A 21,284-nucleotide genomic window follows, 5' to 3' on the forward strand; every position below is an offset into this window, starting at 1 on the left:
CTAAAACAAGCCAATGGAATTGGCGTGCGATATTTGCATAATGCGCACCGCCTCTGACAGGTGTATATAAATAGGAAGCAGAAGCAATCGCACTCTGTCTTTCGCTTCGGAGCCAACAGTTGGTGTCCAGCTTTCAGACTTCACAAGAGTGAAACTAAACAGCCTTGGAGATTCAGCGTCTGTTTGTGTTGGCGTTAAGGCACAACAGCGAGGTCGCGAGCTTCCCGGGGACCCTGAGCTTAAGCTCTCAACTGCTGTTTTAACAGCAACTGAATTCCCATATAAAACGCAGTTGTCTGTTGCGATTTGGGCCGGTTCCTCCCGGTGTGTTCAGGGAGTGGTGTACCCGAACTCATCGCGTCACTCCCTGTGTGCTTCAGCACGAGAGAGCTGACTCTTCCCTTTCTAAAAGAGCTTCACAGACAGACACTGCGTCTTTTTCAAGATGTCATTCTGTCTGTGCGTTTCTGGAGGCGGTCGTTTCCTATCCTCACTGACGGCCACAATCACTTTCTCTCATGTCTGCTTAGCGTGCTGAGACTGTGTTTGTGGGTGGTTCATATTCTCTTATGAGAATATACCCACGTCGGCGCGTTGTTTGTCTCGCCTTTCTCGTAAGGGCTTGAGCGTTCAGCGCACCGTGTGCCGTCGAGCTGCCGGCTGACAGCGCGCGTTGCCATGGCAACCCAGCACGTTGTCTGGCGTTCTAGATGCACGGTCGAGACTCGAGCGCCTTTAATGAGGTGGAGTCCCCTCACTTATTCCCCGATCTAGTTTATTTTTCTGAATCAGAAAAATACTACTTTGGTTAATAAGCCTGGGTGACCAGAGGATCACAGTGGGGCAATACCCGCCGAGCCATTCTCCGTGGGCCCCCCACTCCTCTAGTGCATCGCAAACATGTTGTGACTATGTCCGTGGGTGGTTCATGTTTAGTACAACATGGCCACGTCGGCGCCCAGTGCGCCATGTGTCGTCCAGTTGGACGGCCACGTTCACTGTCCAACATGGCTGGTAGCTTCTGCTTGGATTGCTGGTCCTTCTCATGAGGGACCTAGCATCTTAGTCTGGGCTCCAGCAGAGGATCAGATGTCGACTGCTACATTGGAGAGAGTATTGTTGGGCTCTGAACATGAAGATGATGCTGAGCGTCCCACAGTCGTGATGTTCTCATGCTGAATCAGATTCAGACTTGACAACCATGCTTTCCCGGGCCCCTGGGGGCGTTGTGCGATGCGTACTTGCCTTGCCCTGCCCCCTGTCTTTAGCCCGGACGTGCATGGAAAAACTTGGCAGTTTGTAGCCTCTTTGGTGTCAAATATGGAACGCCAAGGGGGCCATAATCTGCATTACAAGTTTTTTCTCTCTCACTACTCTTTAGGGTGGGGTGGCAGTGCTACGGGCACACCACCTCTGCCCTGCATGGGTCTTGGCCCCTGGCAAGTCCGTGGTAGGCCAGAGCACTCATTGCATGTGGGTAGTTCTGAGTCAGGGTTGAGCTACGCATGATCCAGGTCATAGCGCAGGCCCCTGGCCAGACAATGTCCACCGTGGTGGTGGTCCGGAAACACCCCTGGCTAGTCTTGCTGGGATGTGTTGTCGTCAAAGTACACTTTCTCGATGCGCTCATCTCACAAGCTGGCCTAAAACCCAGCCCGCTCCCCCCACAGCCAACCAAGTTGGTTAGCGGGAGGAGGTCCTGGGGATATGGCGACCTGAAGCTGAAGTAAACAGTTCTTTCCCCGGAGGAGGGCCGGGTGGAGAATTCTGGTCTGTTCCCCTGCTGGCTCTCCGGAGTCCAGCGGTACCCACGAATAGAACTGTTATCTGATCCTCCAGGTCCCAAGAGGGTGTGGCTGGTAGTGTGCAAGGCCCCGCCTTGCCACTCTCAGCCCTCTCTCACTTCACCAGCAGGTGGCAGTGTGATGGTGCAGGCCGCGGCCCGTGCGCCGTCTCCCATACGCACTGCTGCCTCGCAGAGTCTGACCACACTCCGGGCCGCTCCCATGCCGTCCGAGTCGGGTCCCCGTACTCTGCCTCGCTGCCCCACCCCAGTGCGTCTGTGGTGCCTTTGGTCCTGCTGGCTCGGTGTCTGAAAGCGTGGATCGCGCTCTCCAGCCCATCCAGCTGGCTCATTCGTACCATCAGACTCGGCTATGCGATTCAGTTCGCCCGGCGTCCCCCGGTTTTCAGGGGTGTCCATTACACTCAGGTGTCACTGGACAACGCTCCTGTTCTCCGGGCGGAGATTGCTGTCCTCCTGGCAAAGGATGCAACGAGCCGGTCCCTCCAGCCGATATGAAGTCGGGGTTTTACAGCCCCTACTTCATTGTACCAAAAAGGGCGGTGGGCTACGGCCAATCCTGGATCTGCGCGTCCTGACCCGGTACCTTCACAAGTTGCCGTTCAAGATGCTCACGCAGAAGCGCATTTTCGAATGCGTCCGTCCCCAGGATTTGTTTGCAGCGATCGACCTGAAGGACGCGTACTTTCATGTCTCGATTCTGCCTCGCCTCAGACCCTTCCTACGGGTTGCGTTCGAGGGTCGAGCATATCAGTACAAAGTCCTACCCTTCGGGCTGGTCCTGTCACCCCGCGTCTTCACGAACGTTGCGGAGGCAGCCATTGTTCCCCTCAAGGAACAAGGCGTTCGTATTCTCAACTATCTCGACGACTGGTTGATCCTGGCCAGCTCGCGAGAGCAGTTGTGCGAACACAGGGACATGGTTCTAGCTCACCTCAGCCGGTTGGGTCTTCGGGTCAACTGGGTCAAGAGCAAACTCACCCCCAGGCAGAGGATCTCTTATCTCTGTCTCGAGCTAGACTCGGTCGCCCGGACTGCGCGCCTCACCGAGGAGCGCGTCCAGTCGGTGTTGACCTGCCTGAGTACGCTCAAGCGCAGGACAGCGGCCCCACTGAAACTTCTTCAGAGGCTCCTGGGGCATATGGCATCTGCAGCCGCGGTCACGCCGCTCGGATTGCTCCATATGAGGCCGCTTCAACACTGGCTCCGCGGCCGGGTCCCGAGATGGGCGTGGCAGCGCGGTACGCTCCGTGTCCCCGTGACACCAAGCTGCCGTCGCACCCTCATCCGGTGGTCGGATCCCTCGTTCCTGCAGGCAGGAGCGCTCCCGTCGCATGTCGCAACTCGCCCGCCATCTCTTGTTATGGAGTCAGAAGCATCTGAGGTCGCTTCGTGCCATTCATGTCCCAGGTGTGCTCAACCGTGCAGCCGACGAGCTGTCACGGCAGCCTCCACTTGCGGGCGAGCGGCGGCTCCATCCCCAGGTGGTCCAGCTGATCTGGCAGCACTTCGGCAAGGCCCAGGTAGTCCTGTTTGCCTCCCCAGAAACTGCCCACTGCCAGTGGTTCTATTCCCTGACCGGCGGCACGCTCGGCACGGATGCCCTGGCACACAGCTAGCCCCGGGGTCTGCGCAAATATGCGTTTCCCCCAGTGAGCCTTCTCGCACAGCTCCTGTGCAAGTTCAGGGAGGACGAGGAGCAGGTCTTGTTAGTGGCTCCGTATTGGCCCACTCGGACCTGGTTTTCGGACCTGATGCTCCTCACGACAGCCCCTCCTTGGCCGATTCCTCTGAGGAAGGACCTCCTGACTCAGAGGCGGGGCACCCTATGGCACTCGCGTCCCGACCTGTGGAACCTCCACGTGTGGTCCCTGGACGGGATGCGGAGGTTCTGAGTGATCTCCCGCAAGCGGTTGTAGACACCATCACTTCCGCTAGAGCTCCTTCCACAAGGAGCCTCTACGCGCTGAAGTGGAATCTATTAGTTGAATGGTGCTCCTCTCGCCGAGAGGACCCCCGATCATGCTCGGTCAGATCTGTGCTTTCCTCCCTGCAAGAGGGCTTGGAGCGAAGGCTGTCTCCCTCCACCCTCAAGGTGTATGTTGCCGGTATCGCTGCACATCGCCATGCAGTTGAGGGTAAGTCCCTGGGGAAACACGATCTGATCGTCAGAGGGGGGCGAGGAGACTCTTTCTCGCCCTTCCTCCATACCCTCTTGGGATCTGACCCTGGTTCTTACATCTCTCCGGGGTCATCCCTTCGAGCCTCTGCAGTCAGTTGAGTTAAAAGTACTGTCTCTCAAGACCGTCCTCCTGGTTGCATTGGCTTCGCTTAAGAGGGTAGGGGATCTGCACGCATTTTCGGTCGATGAATCGTGCCTAGAGTTCGGGCCCGGTGACTCTCACGTCATCCTGAGACCCCGGCCCGGATATGTGCCCAAGGTTCCTACCACTCCCTTCAGAGATCAGGTAGTGAACCTGCAAGCGCTGCCCTTCGGAGGAGGCAGACCCAGCCCTAGCTTTGCTCTGTCCCGTCCGCGCTCTGCGTGTGTACGTGGACAGAACGCGAAGCTTCAGGACCTCAGATCAGCTCTTCGTCTGTTACGGAGGCCAGCAGAAGGGAAAAGCTGTCTCCAAGCAGAGGATTGCCCACTGGATAGTGGAATGCCATCGCCTTGGCGTACGAATCCCAAGGCGTGCCTTGTCCGCTTGGGTTGAGAGCCCACTCCACCAGAGGAGTGGCCTCTTCCTGGGCTCATGGCGCCTCGCTGATAGATATCTGTAGAGCTGCGGGCTGGGCGACACCTAACACGTTCGCTAGATTCTATAGCCTACGTGTAGAGCCGGTATCTTCCCGTGTACTCGCTTCCACTAGCCGGTAGACGTGTTGAACCCGCTCTAAGTGTCGGCTTGCAATGCCATTCCCGCCCCCTGGGCCGGATACGTGCATCTATTGACTCCAGTCGTGTTCCCCACTTGGCGAACCCTGTCGAGTTCCTCCGCCTCCCCCTTCGGCTCGGACATTGTGGAGCGTCTGATGCCAGGCCAACATCCATCCCTTACGTTGTCTGTTGGCTGGGTTCCATATGTCGTGACTCCTCTACGTGAGTGGTCCCATATGTGTAATTGTCCACGGTCTAAAACTCCCTACGGTGAGTCCGTGTCTTTCCCTTAGCAGAGCCAGCTCTGCTGTCACCTGTCAGATGAGTCTCCCCCTACCCAGGTGGAGCCATCCCAGGGACTCCATATGCGTACTGCCCCACAGGCCAGTCCATATGTGTATTCTCCACGTAAACTCCTCCCCCATTGGGTAGGTAGTGGCCTCCGCAGCGTCCCCTACGGGTTCGCTTCCCCAGTGTAGTCTAGTTTCGTTAGTGGGTATGTCGGAACAGCAGTAGACTCTCTCGGCGTAAGCTTGCCCCCTTCACCGTCCCAATTGGTGCGACGGGTGGCTAGAGCTTGCGCTGGGCACCAATGTTCCCTCTAATTTTTTTTCTTGCTGAGCAATAACTTTTCTCTGTTGAGCGCACATTTTGGCCACCTGAGCAAAAACATACTTTATATCGGACCTGTACAATGAACGTAAAAAAACCCCCCACAAAAACATGGTTTTATCATGCAACTGTAACATTTAACTTTAATGTGCCGTTTCTATTTTATTTGACCCTTGATGTAACTTAGTGATTTATTAAATAATATGTTTGAAAATGAGCAGTTCAGTCACTAAATTAAGCACATTTTAGGTTACTTGAGATTTTTTCACATTGCTGTATTAACTGTACCAGTCTTTACCAAGAAATTCTATTAAAAATAATTTCTGTCCTCCTGCAGGACAGTTCAATTCTTTATAATAATATAATATGAGCAGTTACAATGATGGTTTGGGACAACCATAATGTGTTTTTTTACAGTCAATTATTAACAACAGACAGTGTTAAACCATCAAAATTACATGTTTATTGCTTATGAATTTCCCAGATTTTATATACCAGGAGGTTAAGATTTTTCGTGGCAGCCCTAAACAATCCCCTTGTGAGATCAATTTTTTATTAGGCTTACATTATAATATAATAAAATATAATATAATATTTAAGTATTTAAACTGATATACAGTATTATATCAGTTTAAATGCTTCCATTTCTTTTAAATATATTATATAGTGAAAACAAACTGAAGCATTTAAACTGATAAATATTTTTAAGAAATGTGAACATTAACTCGTTTATAGTTATCTAAACATCCCTGAAACCCATAGCACCACACACACAAAAATCTATTTAAACTGAGGTATATCACTTATGTATTTTGAGTTTGCAAGCTACACATGTGGTGGGAGTGTTTGTAAATGTCTCAGAGTTTTGTTAGCATGCTGTGCCCATCATCCGTTTTTTCCATCACTTTTCATTAAAACATGATGTTTTATTTCACATTTCTTTTTGCGTTGCCTCTCGTATTGAGGTATTTAGTCCGCAAACATTACAGTATTCTTACCACGACTGATTTGGCTCAGGGCCAGCCAGCTCATACGCGCTCAATCGTTGTCTTTCCTATGAAACCTGTAAACCGCATTCACCGGTTCCAACTCTATAGCGACAATAACTCTATAGCGGTTGTCCAGAGCACTGCAATTATTTCTCATTTAAACTACTACAATCATTTTCATGTCTGTTCTCTGCGCGGCAATGGACTACTTGCACTGAGCCTCGTGACGCACATCCGGTTTGAAATATTACGGCACAGTTGTTTCCGGTTATATATATTTTCAATGCGCCGTTATCACATAGATAACTAAACCCCTCTTAAAACGAGAGTCCTCGGGATGATTTTAAATTCCAGACATATTCAGAGACAAGAGAAGAGATTCTGATGATTACCGTGTACAGACCTTTCCAAACTCAACGGAACTTTAAGTTTTAATCCAACATAAGCTGTGATTCTTTCACCACAGGGTGTCAGCGCTCTAATAGTGATTGCGACGCTGCAGTGTGAGACTTGATAAATAAGATCAGAATGAACATAATATTTTAGTCTCTATTCTGTGCCATTTTTTCTGACAACTATTTATGTAATTCACACATTTATGCCAAAAATCCTAATAGTCAAGGTAGTTGCGCTGTCATTGCGTTATTCTTTAAGATTAATTAATAACACCGTTAAAGCAGTTATCACATTCATTCAACTATTTCAAACACTGGAATAAAAGAGCAGTTTTCACTTTTTTTTGTTTGTTTGTTTTGCCATTGTGATAATGCGTTGTCACCCATCGTTACACTTACCATAGTAAAACAATGCACTTCCTGTGTTTATCAGTCAAATTCATTTAAATGTAAATTTAACAGGTATGAAATATGATGATTAAGAGAAAAACACTGCTAATGAGAAGACGAGCACTTGACGGCGGAAGGTTAGTGGGGAAATATATTTATTTATTATTCAGAATGCGCATTTGGAAGGGAAATATATTAATAAACATTTCAGCAGGTTGAAGATAATTAATGTTAATGCAGAGAATATGATTAATTGTTTAATTAAAAAACATTTCACAGCCCTAAAATGTAGTAATAATATGCGTTTTCACAAGAAGCTCTCTGTATATAAGTGCGCTGAACGCTGACCAGAAACGCTCGAGCCGTAATAAGTAGAAAGCGGAAGTAGCTGTGCAAGTAGTCCATTGCTTCTGTGGCGCTTTATTTGGGATCCCAATTCGTCGGTCACTACTGACGTACGTCGAACGTGACCGACTGAAAGGGAACGTCTCGGCCAGCTTTCAACATTCAGTAATCAGCATATCTACCCAATCAGCATGAGTGAAGGCCTATATATATTTACGTCTCGGTTACGTATGTAACCCTCGTTCCCTGAAGGAGGGAACGGAGACGTACGTCCCGTCGCCACAGTTTCTGTACCCTCGCTGTTGTGCGGACACGAGTTGTCTCCTCAGCGAAAAACAGAGTGCGATTGCATCTGCTTCCTATTTATATACACCTGTCGGAGGCGGTGCGCATTATGCAAATATCGCACGCCAATTCCATTGGCTTGTTTTAGTTCACTCGAAGCTGATAGGGCTCTCTAGCGATATCCCAATTCGTCGGTCACTACTGACGTACGTCTCCGTTTCCCTCCTTCAGGGAACGAGGGTTACATACGTAACCGAGACGTAAATATATATAGGCCTTCACTCATGCTGATTGGGTAGATATGCTGATTACTGAATGTTGAAAGCTGGCTGAAATGAAGTGGTGATTAGTTTGATTATTTGAACGTTGCTCCTCCTGAATTTTGTCAATAAAACATCATGTGATTAATGAACGCAAACTGAAAGTCCATGAAACAAACAAACAGAACATAAAGGTGACAATTATATTTTATAATGTAATTAAATATGTGATGGCAAAGCTTGATTTTATACTCAAAAAATCTTATCTTATTATGAAAGTTGGAAACAGTTTTGCTGCCTGCTTCACATTTTTGTGGAAATGTGTTTTTTCAGGATATTTTGATGATTAGAACACCATTTATTTGGAATATATATCTTTAGTAACATTGTAAATGTCTTGACTGTCACTTTTGATGCAGTTTTGATGCACTTTTGTCAATTGAATGCATCCTTGCTGAATAAAAATATTAATTTCTTAGACTGTAGAGTAAAACAATAATGTTATACAAATAATATAATAAAAAAATAATAGACAATAATTACAAGTAATACCCATTGATTTTGCTTTAAATGTAAATGCTATTATAATCCAAGAATAACAAACAAAACAATCATAAAGACAATTAAAATACTGGAAATATTTTTTACACAAGTGAGTGTATTTTATGCCAGAATACTAATGTGAGTCAGCTTTAGGCCATGCATTTTCCAATCTTAAAATGGTTTATTGGGTCACTTTTTTCTTTGGTTATTTTACATTTTTGGAAACAAGATTTGGCTTTTTCAAGTTTATTGGGAGTTTTATGGTGTCTTTAAACAGACAATTTCTGAGTACATTTTTATGTAATTTCCATAATTTCTGCAACAAATAGAGTTTCCATTTGTAGCAAAGAAAACACAGGCCATGATTAAACTACCAGACATTTCTTTGATGTTTAATGTTCCAGATGAACACAATATAAACTGGAGATCATGAGATCATGTGTCTATATTCTCTAATGAAGAACCTTTAGCAAACACAAAAACATCAGTTATATGCTAGAAAAGAAAGTGGAATATTTCAAACTGAGACATTATGAAACAAGAAAAACAAAAAGACGGGGGGAAAAAGAATGAAAGAATTGGTCAACCCAAACCCAGGAAAAGCTGATTAGATCTCCTGGTGGAAAACAGAATCCAGTCAGCTCAGAGAAGTTTCCATCTCAGTGTAGTGCACTAAACCACCTTCTGTACTGGTATTAGAACACCCTGATTGACCAGTTACTAATGCTATCTTTAATAAATAAATAAAATTTTAATAAATTACACAATAAAATTGTTTGCCAGATAACAAACAATGTGCTTTATTTGGCAAAACTGTTTTTATTCAAGTCAAAAATATTATTAAATACGACTTCGGGTGTGTTCACAGGCAGGTTTGGTTCGACTCTGGGTTCGGGCCAAATACCGAGCTCAGAGCCCTCTCCTCGGACAGCACGCCAAATACGCATACTATTACTATCTGATGTGCATACTATTAACTATCTCATTATTTGTAAGTGTGAACTCATGAAATAGTAGGTAACAAACAGTATGTGACAAAAGTAGTATGTCCGAATTCACAGCACTCATAAAAAGAAGGCAAAAAGAATCTGGATGACCTACTTCTTCCGTCGAGACTCTAAAGTGTACATACGATGGACAATTTACTATCCCATGAGGCCACAGGTGAGGAGCTGTGAATGGGATTGAAGTGATGCAACTGATGCTGGTATGTCATGTGATAATGACAACATGGCGAGCTGGTCAAAATTAGTTACCATCATATGTACGCACATACCATGAGTGTATTTAGACCATCAGCACACAGTTTTGTTTTGGACGTTTGGCAAGTTCTGTCGCAAAATATACATCATAAAAGCTGTTGTTTTGTTTGTTTGTTTGTTTTGTATCTTTAGGTTTAGTGTTAAAATGATGGTGTGAATGCTAAGTGAACCAGGACTAAATGTATAATTTTTTTTTTTTTTGGTTCAAACCAAAAGAACCAAGAGAACCGAGCTATACACCCTAAATCAACCTGAAAACCTAAAATGAGATTTAAAGGTCTGTTCAGGTAGAAAATAACTGCACATTTTCCAATTTGGGAAATGAGGTTCTTGCAAAGTTATTATGACAAATTAGGCTATAATGACATGAGGGTCATATTATTAAGGCGTGTCAGTGGAAAGGGAGAGCGCGCTATTGTCTCACTGATGAGGGGTGTGGTCAGAGAACATCAGGGGACGCTCTACACACACACTATGCTGTACTCCACCACCTGCTGTTGCTTCTTTGTGTAATTGTGGCCTTATATTACCTCAAGCTGAAGTCTGATTCAGCAAAACCTCTCAATGCCTAGTTTTTCACTCATTTTCCTTCCCCTTGTATCTGCCAGCCTGAGGCACACACACACAGACACACACCCACAAACACAGGGGTGTTTCGGCAACTATGGGCATTTCTGACCCTTTAATTTGACTTTTGACTTTTAATTTGTCCACTAACAAAGTTCATCAGTGGACATACATTAATCACAGAAGATTTATGTCATTCTGTGACATTTTTGTCATGTCATTTCCACCATTTTCCATCAACATTCATTCTCTGGTATAAATTCTAAAATTAAAAAAAAGTCTGTATCACTGTGTATCAAGTACTGAGGAAGATCCGGAGCTGAAATTCAGGGCTGCGTTCAGCCCCAAAAAAATGCTGCAAAAAGTTTTTTAAATATAAACGGTGGTGCGTTGAACACCCTGTTCTGGAGACGCAAGAGTTGCAGCTATGGCAACTAAGGCCATTGTTCGTGTTCTTTTTGAAGAATTGATATGCTATATTTTAACTATAAAACTCTTATGCTGCGTTCACACCGAACGTGTCTGGGGCGTCTGATTTACATGTTAAGTCAATGTAAACGCGGGTCTAGTCATCCTGCGGCGCGAATCAAGCGTATAGCGAGGCGCGAATCGGCCAGTTGACACTCGAATGGCGCGGCGCGAATTGAGCTTTCACGCGCCTGATGCGTCTGACGCGCGAATTGAGCGTCTGACGCCCAAGTTGAAAAATCTGAACTTTGGCGTAAATTCGCGCCGCGTTAACCAATCAGGGACTCTGCTTTGGTAACGTGTTTATGACGTGATCAGCGGTGGAGACCAGAACAAAGATAATAGTCGCTGTGTGTGGCCACCCCGATAAACATGTCTTCTAATATCTTCAATTGTTGCATATACCAAGCTGCAGCGGACACATTTGTAAACGACTTTACTTGGACCCATTGTGCGAGCTGTTTCTTTAATACCGCGTGCTTTATATACATGTTGCTGCTGATTGGGCTGACATTTTTGACACACCCACCAAACAAGAAAAAACTTATCTCAAATCCCATTGCACACCGTTGAAGGAAACATGTTGGAAACATGTCGTTCAACCGTAACAAAATGTTGCACACCGTTTTGAGCTTGAACGTTCCCCAGATATGTTAATGGCCATTTCATTTCCGACATGCGCTTTAAGGGTAGACCAATCACAACAGACTGGGCCATCTGACCAATCAGAGCCAAACAGACCAATCACAACAGACTGGGCCATCTGACCAATCAGAGCCAAACAGACTGGGGCGTTTGACCAATCCCAACAGACTGAACCATCGGACCAATTAGAACAGAGTAGACCAATCATAACAGACTGGACCACCTGACCAATCAGAGCAGAGTAGACCAATCCCAACAGACTGGGCCATCTGACCAATCAGAGCAGAGTAGACCAATGACAGCAAACTGGGCTGTCTGACCAACTTAAGTCATTTCTTTTGAAACTTATATGCCATATTTAAATATATTTGTAATGATGAGTAATTTAGTACATTTAAAACATATTTAATATATGTAAATATATAACTTATTAATGCAATATCAATATGTCGGTCTTAGTACACGATGTAACTACAGAAGAGTCGAGTTTTAAATAGGAAAAATATCGAAACTCATTTTTGAGTGGGATGTTAATGGTCTAATCAGATTCAATTATCTACGCTAAGCTGCAGCTAAAAGTGGTACCGCCAGACCCGGAGATCGGCTGAATGGATTCGAAAGCGGTAAAACTCAACTGTTTAACTCTAGGGGAGTTGGAAAATTAGCCTATTTTCAAAAATAGTGGCCGTGTTCCTGAAACACTCATATGCACAAAACGCTTAGAGACAGCAACACACTAAGTGCACATTACACACACAGCCACAACTATCCCTACAGGCATGAAGTCTTTAAAACGCCTAATGGTGTTCACCACAAAGCCACTCCTGTCCTGTTAGCATCAATTACAGCAGCATTATCATAACTCATGTGCCTCTTCCTCTCCTAATGTGCTGTTCTTGTTCGGACCAAGTCTGTATGTCAATAGAACAACTGATGATTAAAAAATAACCACACCTGAGTCCAGTCAAGTCAAGTTTTCATTCATAAAGCACATATAAAAACCATATGCTGTACAACTATAGCAACACTTGTAAATTGTTCTGTGTTTGTGTACTTCCAGTAGTGTCCTTGTTTATCTCAACACATCATCTCTGGCAACATTTTAACATTATTGTGCAAATTAGTCATAAGGCATCAAAATGTTAATAAAAAATAGCATGGAACCAACAGAACCAAAAATAATACACTCTGTTTCCTTTTACCTAAGGCTCAATAACCACATTATTGCTGTCACAGCAAGGGACATCATAGTTTGTTTTCCTCTGTGTCACTTTATATGTCTTTAGAGACAGTTTGCAACTCTGACCTCACTCATTTATGTCTTCCTGTTCGCTGTGCCCCTGACAGTACAGTTCAATCTGAAAGTATTATTAATAATTAATCAGGCTCTCTGATTCAACACACATCAGGGGAATATGATTCACTTTTAGACCATCTACAACAGGGCAAATTCTGTTTGGATTTATGGGTATTGCCAACAAAACCAACCAACAAACAAACAAACAAACAAGCAAACAAACAATCAAACAAACAAATAAAATTGTAAAACATACTTAAGATAAATGTATTTACTTTAGAAGCTAAAATAATTCAAACAGAGAATATGTTTATTTTATATTTATTTTTCAAGTTTTCATACAACAGTCCATTCTGGTTCTCGAATCTGATTGGCTGAGAGCCTTATGTAATTTAGAATTTAAAATCACTGTGTATTTAAGCATTCATAAGCTGATTGACAAGTCTATACTATTTTCTGTTGGAAACTGACAGCATGTCACAGATATTGTCAATATATCTTCATTTTTATTGATTCCGGATCTTTCCTAACTGAAGATGATGATAATCACTGTATAATTTATGAGGCTTATGAGGAGAGAACAAGCTATTGTAAACAAACAGCCAATGGATGCTAAATGCTGTCAGTCAGACAACATGAATGATAATATCTGCAAGATTAATGTGGCTCTAAACAGGCCAGAGATCATTATCCTCTACAATTTCCTCTCTTTGTTCTATTCTGTCTAGTCCAAACTGTGCCCATTTTCCATGGCTGAGCTGCCAGGTTGTGAGCGAGAGGTTTTAGCTGGGGAAAAAAAAAAAGAGACTGTTCTGAGGCTATTTAGGTTTTTGTGTCAAACTGAACAAAACAGAGCTCCCATGCAGAGATTTTTCTCAAATTCACCCTTTTATTTATTGGCAATAACATTCCAGCTACATTTTTGAAGAGAAGCCGAGATTGTTAATCCAGGATTGATAATCCAAGATCTTCTCAAAACAGAACTATGGGGATTAAAGCTGGCCATCAACGTTTTCAGCACTTCAGTTTGATAAAATAGGGATGTTGATCAAATAACTGTTGTTCTACACAACATTTAACACAAATCTCTAAAAAGAAGAAGTTATTGAACAGGAAGCTGTGCATTTACATAATTTTACTAACAATACTCTTGCGTTCACTGGTTAACTAGGTCATGATCATACCAACTGTCTCTCTTTAGCTCTCTCTCTCTCTCTCTCACACACACACACACACACACACCAATCTCTAACCCTTTTCTATCCTATTTCCCTGTCGGCCTCTTAATCAGGCTTGATATTATCAAACTATTCAATCTATTCTTTAATTCTGTTTAACTACATTTCACTGTATTAAACTACATTTTTAAAAATAAAAAGGTTCCAAAGAGGTTTTTCTCAGTGTTGTCATAGAAGAGCCATTTTTGGTCTCCCAAAGAACCTTTCAGTGAACAGTTCTTATAGGGGACTTATACATGCCCTTTTACAGTCTTGATTTTGTTTTTGGGCTCTACTTGAATAGGTTTCCATACTTGAAATGTTCAAAAAACACATTATTTTCCCCATATCTGACATTGTTGCAGCACCTCTCTTTTCAGTGTGTCAGTAACACTTTGTTTAGTTTCCGTTTCTATGTCGCCTCTCCTTCTGAAAAGCACAATGTGCTCTGATTGGTCAGCTGGATTTGTGTGTTGTGATTGGTCAACCGCTTTGAGCGTGTTAGGGAAAAGTCCTGCTCCTTACCATAACCACGTTTCAACACATTACTAACTAACTGAACCAGGCCCCACCCCGTTATTTTGGCCTAAGAAAGCCTGGGGCTTGCAGTGCCACCAAAACCTCAGCAGCAGCAGAGACTGGAAGTTGTGCTATGGCTATTTGTTTCACAAGGCCTCTTTCGAAACACCCCCAACACTGATGTACATGGTGCGTTCAAGTCATGTCGAAAAGATTGTATATATGAGTTGATCGCACATGAACGCCACCACAAAGTCGTAAATACGAATGGGAAGCTCAGGATTTTCTTTAAGCCCCGATCTTTATGAGTTGGGGGCGTGTCAGTGTGAAATGTGGCGGAATACCACAATATTTAGCAGTGACATTGTCAGGCTTTTTTATCAAGTTAATTCCCTGCACAAAATATAATAGCATTGTAATATAACAATATAATATGTAACGATAAAGTTTACAGTGACTTTTAAATTAATTAAAAATATTAAAAAGCACCTTTGTTCTTCATTTTCTAGAAGTCGAGTTTAAAAACGTTGCTGTATTAATGTGTAGTTAAGAGAATGTACACCGCCATCTTGCTCTGATGAAAGTGGCTTGAACGCACCTGACGTCGTAAACACGATTTCCTAAATACGAACTTTCCAGGATCACTTGAATGTACCAACATTGCAGTGGAAAAAGCTACACTGAGTAATACAAGAGCTTCCTTTGACTAAAGTATGGATCTTTGGGATAACTGTTTGGATAAGCTCAGATATAAATGAATGTTCAAAATGAAATACTTGAGAACTGCTAACTGCAGTGAATTATTATTATTTTTTTTTTAAACAATTCTCAATTTTCACTCAGAAACTGCTAGTACATTTCATAAATAATTACATTGAAATGGTGAAATTTTGAAGTAGAAATATTAAAATACACTGTAAAAAAATCCATGAAATTTATAGCAACAAAACCGCAAGTAACACATTAAGTAGAAATATTAAAATACACTATAAAAAAAAAATCTGTGAAATTTACAGTAAAAACGGCAGCACTTTACGGTTTTACAGATTGAACTTAAATTTACAGTAAAAAAAGTTAGATTTCAATAACTGATTAATATACCAACCTGCTAAAGTACTAAAATCTGTTTTATGTTTTCTTGTAAAATGTACCCCAATAATCTTTGTTTTATTTACAACTTTGAAAAATATATATTTTTAGAGTGTGTATGCTGCTTATTATTTTTTACATGAAACTATGTGCAGTGTGTATTGTGCAGTAACAAACTTTTTCAAACTGGACTATTCTACAATGTTGTAATATAATATCATCTTTAGTTTAAGGAGTTAACAGTTATTTGTATTTATGATATGCAGTTTTGAGTATAAATGTTTTTTGACAGGCCCATAAATAAATATTCTTCATCAATAATTATTCATTTAATGTTTTTCAAATATATTTTTGCAGACTTAATATAATACATGTATGTCTTCTTAACTAAGCCCAAGCAAGAATATTAGCTCAACTTTGCTCAAATATTTTTGCTATTTCAACATTTTATTAATTGGCATTTTTTACAGTGAACTTAACATTTTTTTGCAAATGTAGTAAATCATTTATCTATTCTATGATTATATTTGTGATTAGAGTGATTATTTGTGAGAATAAAAAATTTGCCCCCAGTACTTACTGGTAGCTAAATGAAACTAAACCTCCCTTTGGCGACATTTAGCCTTCTATAAAAACAAGGCATGTATAGTATGTCCTCATTTAGACAGCCAAGTGTACGTTTGTGTGTGTCAAACTGAAGGTCCAAAGTGGAAATGTCACTTGTTTGAAAACTCAGTGGCAAAACCTGATGCTAAAATAGCTGAAAATGTGTGTGTGTGTTTGTGTGTGTGTATGTATGTGTGTATGTGTGTTTTTGGGGCGGAGTTGGGGGGGTGGGGGGTTCGGGGAGACATGGTAATGTAATACAAAATACTAATAAAGCTTTACGAGAGTTCTGTTATTGTGGAAAAAGAGAATGTTCCTAAAGTTCAGACTTGTTTAATGGGAATCTAGGCGTTTCTGTGAAATTCTTAGAAGTGCATAAACCACATTTATGTCAGTTAATGTTAACAGGTCTAAAAAGTTACACCAAACAGTATGATGCACCCAAAAACAGAGCTCTCAAACCTTTTGACCAATGAATTTTAATGACTTTGCCAGTTGTTCGTGATTTCTGGGGAAGGTTTTTTTCTCCTTTTTCATATTTTTTACAGAGTTGAGCTTAAACAAATTTACAAATAGAAACTGATTATAGAAATACTGTGACAGTGACATTTTAAGATTTTACTACTTTTAGTGATTTTTCCAGTCTGTAAATTAATATTTTAAAAGTCCTTAGTAAGTCCAGGTTTTTACCACGCATGCAGATTAAAAAAATTAACCAGGGCTTAAAGAAAAAAATACCACCAAAATATAAAATATAAATGCTGTTGTAAGATTGACCATGAACTATCATGTGCCTCTGAGAAGAATCAGGAGAGTCTGCTTCTGCTGTATGAAACATTTATGGTAAATCAGATAAAAGTGTCAACTCAATGAAAAATAGTCAGACCATTCATTAAACTGTTGTTCCCGTGCAGTAGTTAATGCCCATATAAGCAGAACTAGTGGTGATACATTCATGAATGAATCAGTGTTTTCACAATTTTTTTTTAAATGAAGAACCCATTCTCATGCATTTACTCAGTTCACTAAAGTCTTTTTACAGTGCTTGACTGAACTGCCATCAAAGACTGGCTATTTGCATGAAATATAATTTCAAGTGGAGTCTGTGAAGGAAAATGTTATTGGTTGTGCCAAACGAATGAATACACTGTTCACTTAACAGTCACTTTGTCTGAACGAGGTATTTCGTGATCAAACTGGGACTTGTCAATGTTAACTTTAAAGTCTAGCTTAATAATTTTAGAATTATTAAATTATAGTTTTACAATTGAATGAATAAATAAATAAATAATACATTGTTCATGGATGAACTGAATGAATAAGGCATCGTTCTTGAATTAACTGAATGATCCTGCTCCATGAACAAATTAAGTGAATCTCGTTCGAAAAACTAGGATTTACAGACCCATGGGCATTAAAGTCAGCATGAAAAGGAAGTCCTTTGTTCTCTATTGTTACATTTTAGACAACAAGAACAAATGTAGGGCGGGAATTGATTGGATGGTTGTGGTTTTCTATTGGTTGATCTCATGTGAGCGACAGGTTGTCCCGCCCTCAAGCCGTCATCAGAGAACAGACATTGCTGCAAGAGGCAGGGGAAGTTACTTTGATTGAAGATTAAAGGGCACATTAATTAAAATGATAATAATAATAATAATAATAATAATGTGCACGGATAAATCATTTGTAATAAATACTGCAATTTTTGATTAAAAAAAAAAAAAAAAGAACTGAGTGACTGATTCAATGATTCACTCATAGTAAACAATGCTAACTGCTCGCCACCTACTGGCATAACAATGTAATAACCTGCAGACGGGCTTCCTGAACTAATCAGTGAACGAATTTGAACAAGTCTATTCATTGAATGGATCCAAAAGATTCGAAGTCAGTTGGGTGAATCAACACCCAGCACTACAGTGCGCCAGTGTCCGACTGCTGCCCTCCAAACAAACACACGCTGAAGGAAAAAGGGGCGGATTTTCCTCAGTGGAAAATCTGATTTGAGTCGTACGAGCAGTGACTCTCAGCCTCCCCCCGAATCAAGCTTTAAATTCCTGCACAAAGTGTGTAAACACTAACACAGAGAACGAATATTTGACTTGAAAGTGCACGCAAAACTGGCTCCAGATAGCAAAATATAGCCTCCACACATTGATGGCATGTCAATACAACACTACTGCATTACTTACCCAGAATATAAAGTTGAACACGAAGAGGAGATATTTCACACATTTCATTCCGCCTTCAACTTTCCCCATGGTGACGGCACAATGTGAGCGGTTCCTCTTTCAATAACAGTGAAATGCGAAGATGCTGTTGCACTGCACGAGCCCTGTCAACATCTGCACGAGTAGCAGCGGGTGATTTCTTCAGTGTCTCTGTCCCGCCCCTTTGAATAATGTGTGTGGGGTGACTCGAGGGGGGTTTGGGACGGGCAACGGTCCATCCAGGCACTGCACAGTGGTTTCTTTCATAGGACTGTGCGATCCCAGACAAAACAGAGAAAACTTTTAAAGGCTTTTTGTTTAAATGGAGAACTACTGAGCACAAGCAAACAAACATTTAGTTTTCACTTTTAAAATAATCTCAAAATTAAAACGAATTTGAAAAAAAATGGAATCTATGGAACAACAAAATTATGAAATCTGAATTCTTTTTTTTCTGTTGTTGTTTAGGTTTTTGTCAATTAACCTAAAGTAGGCCTATTACATTACAGAATATATTGACCTTTTTTTTTCTTAAGTTGAAGAGTAATATCCCCCTGAGACCCAGCAATGGAGTTTTTTCCTCTGTAGAGGACATTATATTTTAGGCAATTCATACAAGCCACAGTTTTAAGTCAATGTCCCGTAAAGAGCACAATCAGGGCTTTTCCAAGATACTAAATGTTTGGAGATGTAACTCCTTCTCCTTGGTCTTTAAAAACTACCGAATGACTAAATTCAACACTCATATGATAATATTTTGTAATTATTTAAATCTGGCTAATGTTCATATTGTTTGTCGTAAATTAACACCTCAAGACAACTTTAGTGGGGTTTCAAATCAGAATATGACTTTCTGTTATGAGACATGCACCAGTTTCATGTCCTACTGTAGAGGACACCAGGATTTACAGCATGCTTATCAGACATTTTAGCGAAGACATAATACGTGGATAGGGAAGTAATTATCAATACTTCTATGAAATATGATATATTATGAAAAATTGCTACTTCTTTTTTATTGCATGTTGAACAAAGAACACATTAATATACAGGTGCTGGTCATATAATTAGAATATCATGAAAAAGTTCATTTTTTTATTGTAAATTATTTTTAAAAATGAAACTTTCATATATTCTAGATTCCCTACATGTAAAGTACAAAATTTCAAAAGTTTTTTTTTTTTACGTTTTGATGATTAGAGCGTACAGCTCATGAAATCCAAAATCCAGTATCTCAAAATATTAGAATATTTCCTAAGATCAATCAAAAAATTGATTTTCAAAACAGAAAAGTTAAAGTTCTTTAAAGTATGTTCACTTGTACACTCACTTGGTCAGCAGCACATATTACAGCAAATGACTTGCTCCTAGCACAAATTACAGCATCAGTGAAGTGTGGCATGGAAGTGATCAGCCTGTGGCACTGCTGAGGCACTATTGAACCTTCAGATCATCTGTATATTGTTGGATCGACTGTTTCTCATCTTTCTCTTGAAAATATCCCATAGATTCAGGGGTCAGACATGTTGGCTGGCCAATAAAACACAGTAATATCATGGTCAGCAAACCACTTGGAAGTGGTTTTTGCACTGTGGGCAGGTGCTAAAGTCCTGCTGGAACAGGAAATCAGCATCTCCATAAAGCTTGTCAGCAGATGGAAGCATAAAGTGCTCCAAAATCTCCTGGAAGATGGCTGTATTGACTTTGCACTTGATAAAACACAATGGACCAACACTAGCAGATGTCACGGTCCCCCAAATCATTACTAACTTCAGAAACTTCCCACTAGACTTCAAGCAGCTTGGATTCTGTGCCTCTCCTGTCTTCCTTCAGACTCTGGGACCATGATTTCAAAATGAAATGCAAAATTTACTTTTATCTGAAAAGAGGACTTTCGACCACTGTTTACTGTCCAGTTCTTTTTCTCCTTAGCCCAGGTAAGATGCTTCTGACGTTGTTTCTGTTTCAGAAGTGGCTTGGTAGTCCTTTTCCTAAAGATGTCTGAGTGTGGTGACTCTTGATGCGCTGACTCTGGCTTCATTTAACTCGTTGTGAAGCTCTCCCAAGTGTCTGAATCGGCTTTACTGGACAGTATTCTCAAGCTTGTGGTCATCCCTGTTGCTTGTGCACCTTTGCCTACCCAATTTCTTCCTTCTAGTCAACTTTGCATTTAATATGCTTTGATATTTCACTCTGTAAACAGCCACCACATTCAGTAATGACCATCTGTGACTTACTCTCTTTGTGGAGGGTGTCAATGATTGTCTCCTGGACCACTGCCAAGTCAGCAGTCTTCCCCTTTAGTGTGGTTTCAAAGAACAAGAGATACCCGGAATTTATACTGTAGGGATGGTCATTTAATGAAACTCAAATGTAAATATTCTAATATTTTGAGATACTGGATTTTGGACTTTCATTAGCTGTACGCTCTAATCAACAAATTAAAAAAAAAAAAAAAAAAAAAAACTTTTGAAATGTTTTACTTTACATGTAGGGAATCTAGTATAAATGAAAGTTTCATTTTTAAAAATAATTTACAATAAAAAAAAATGAACTTTTCACGATATTCTAATTATATGACCAGCACCTGTAATTAGAGACAATGAATAGATACATTGTACATGATGAGAAAACTCATTTTTGCCCATGTTTATTCACAATGGGCCCTATTTTAATGATCCTCTTTCGCTAGTTTAACGATGGAAAAAAATGGACCAAGAGGGTTGTAGCCTACCTAGTCTTTTAATGAGTCATGGGTGTGTTTTGGGCGTAACATGCAATAAACCAATCAGAGTGTCATCTCCCATTCCCTTTAAAAGCCATTTGCCCTTGCACCATGGCGGATTCGCTATTTACATGGTGGAATTTGCAAGCGGAAAGACTGAACGCTTCTCCAGAGA

The 21,284-nt window shown here is 41.6% G+C and overlaps 1 protein-coding gene across 1 annotated transcript in view; it reads right to left on the reverse strand.

Moving 5' to 3' along the window:
• The window catches only part of tspan2b (tetraspanin 2b), a 43,844-nt gene extending 25,267 nt beyond the window's left edge, over positions 1-18,577 (reverse strand). The window contains 1 exon segment of the mRNA XM_048177637.1: positions 18,367-18,577. Coding sequence (XP_048033594.1) covers positions 18,367-18,435 — 69 coding nt within the window. The 5' untranslated portion in view covers positions 18,436-18,577.
• Positions 18,578-21,284: the final 2,707 nt, after the last annotated feature.

The sequence above is a fragment of the Megalobrama amblycephala genome, linkage group LG24 (assembly GCF_018812025.1).
Source record: "Megalobrama amblycephala isolate DHTTF-2021 linkage group LG24, ASM1881202v1, whole genome shotgun sequence".
Taxonomy (NCBI): Eukaryota; Metazoa; Chordata; class Actinopteri; order Cypriniformes; family Xenocyprididae; genus Megalobrama; species Megalobrama amblycephala.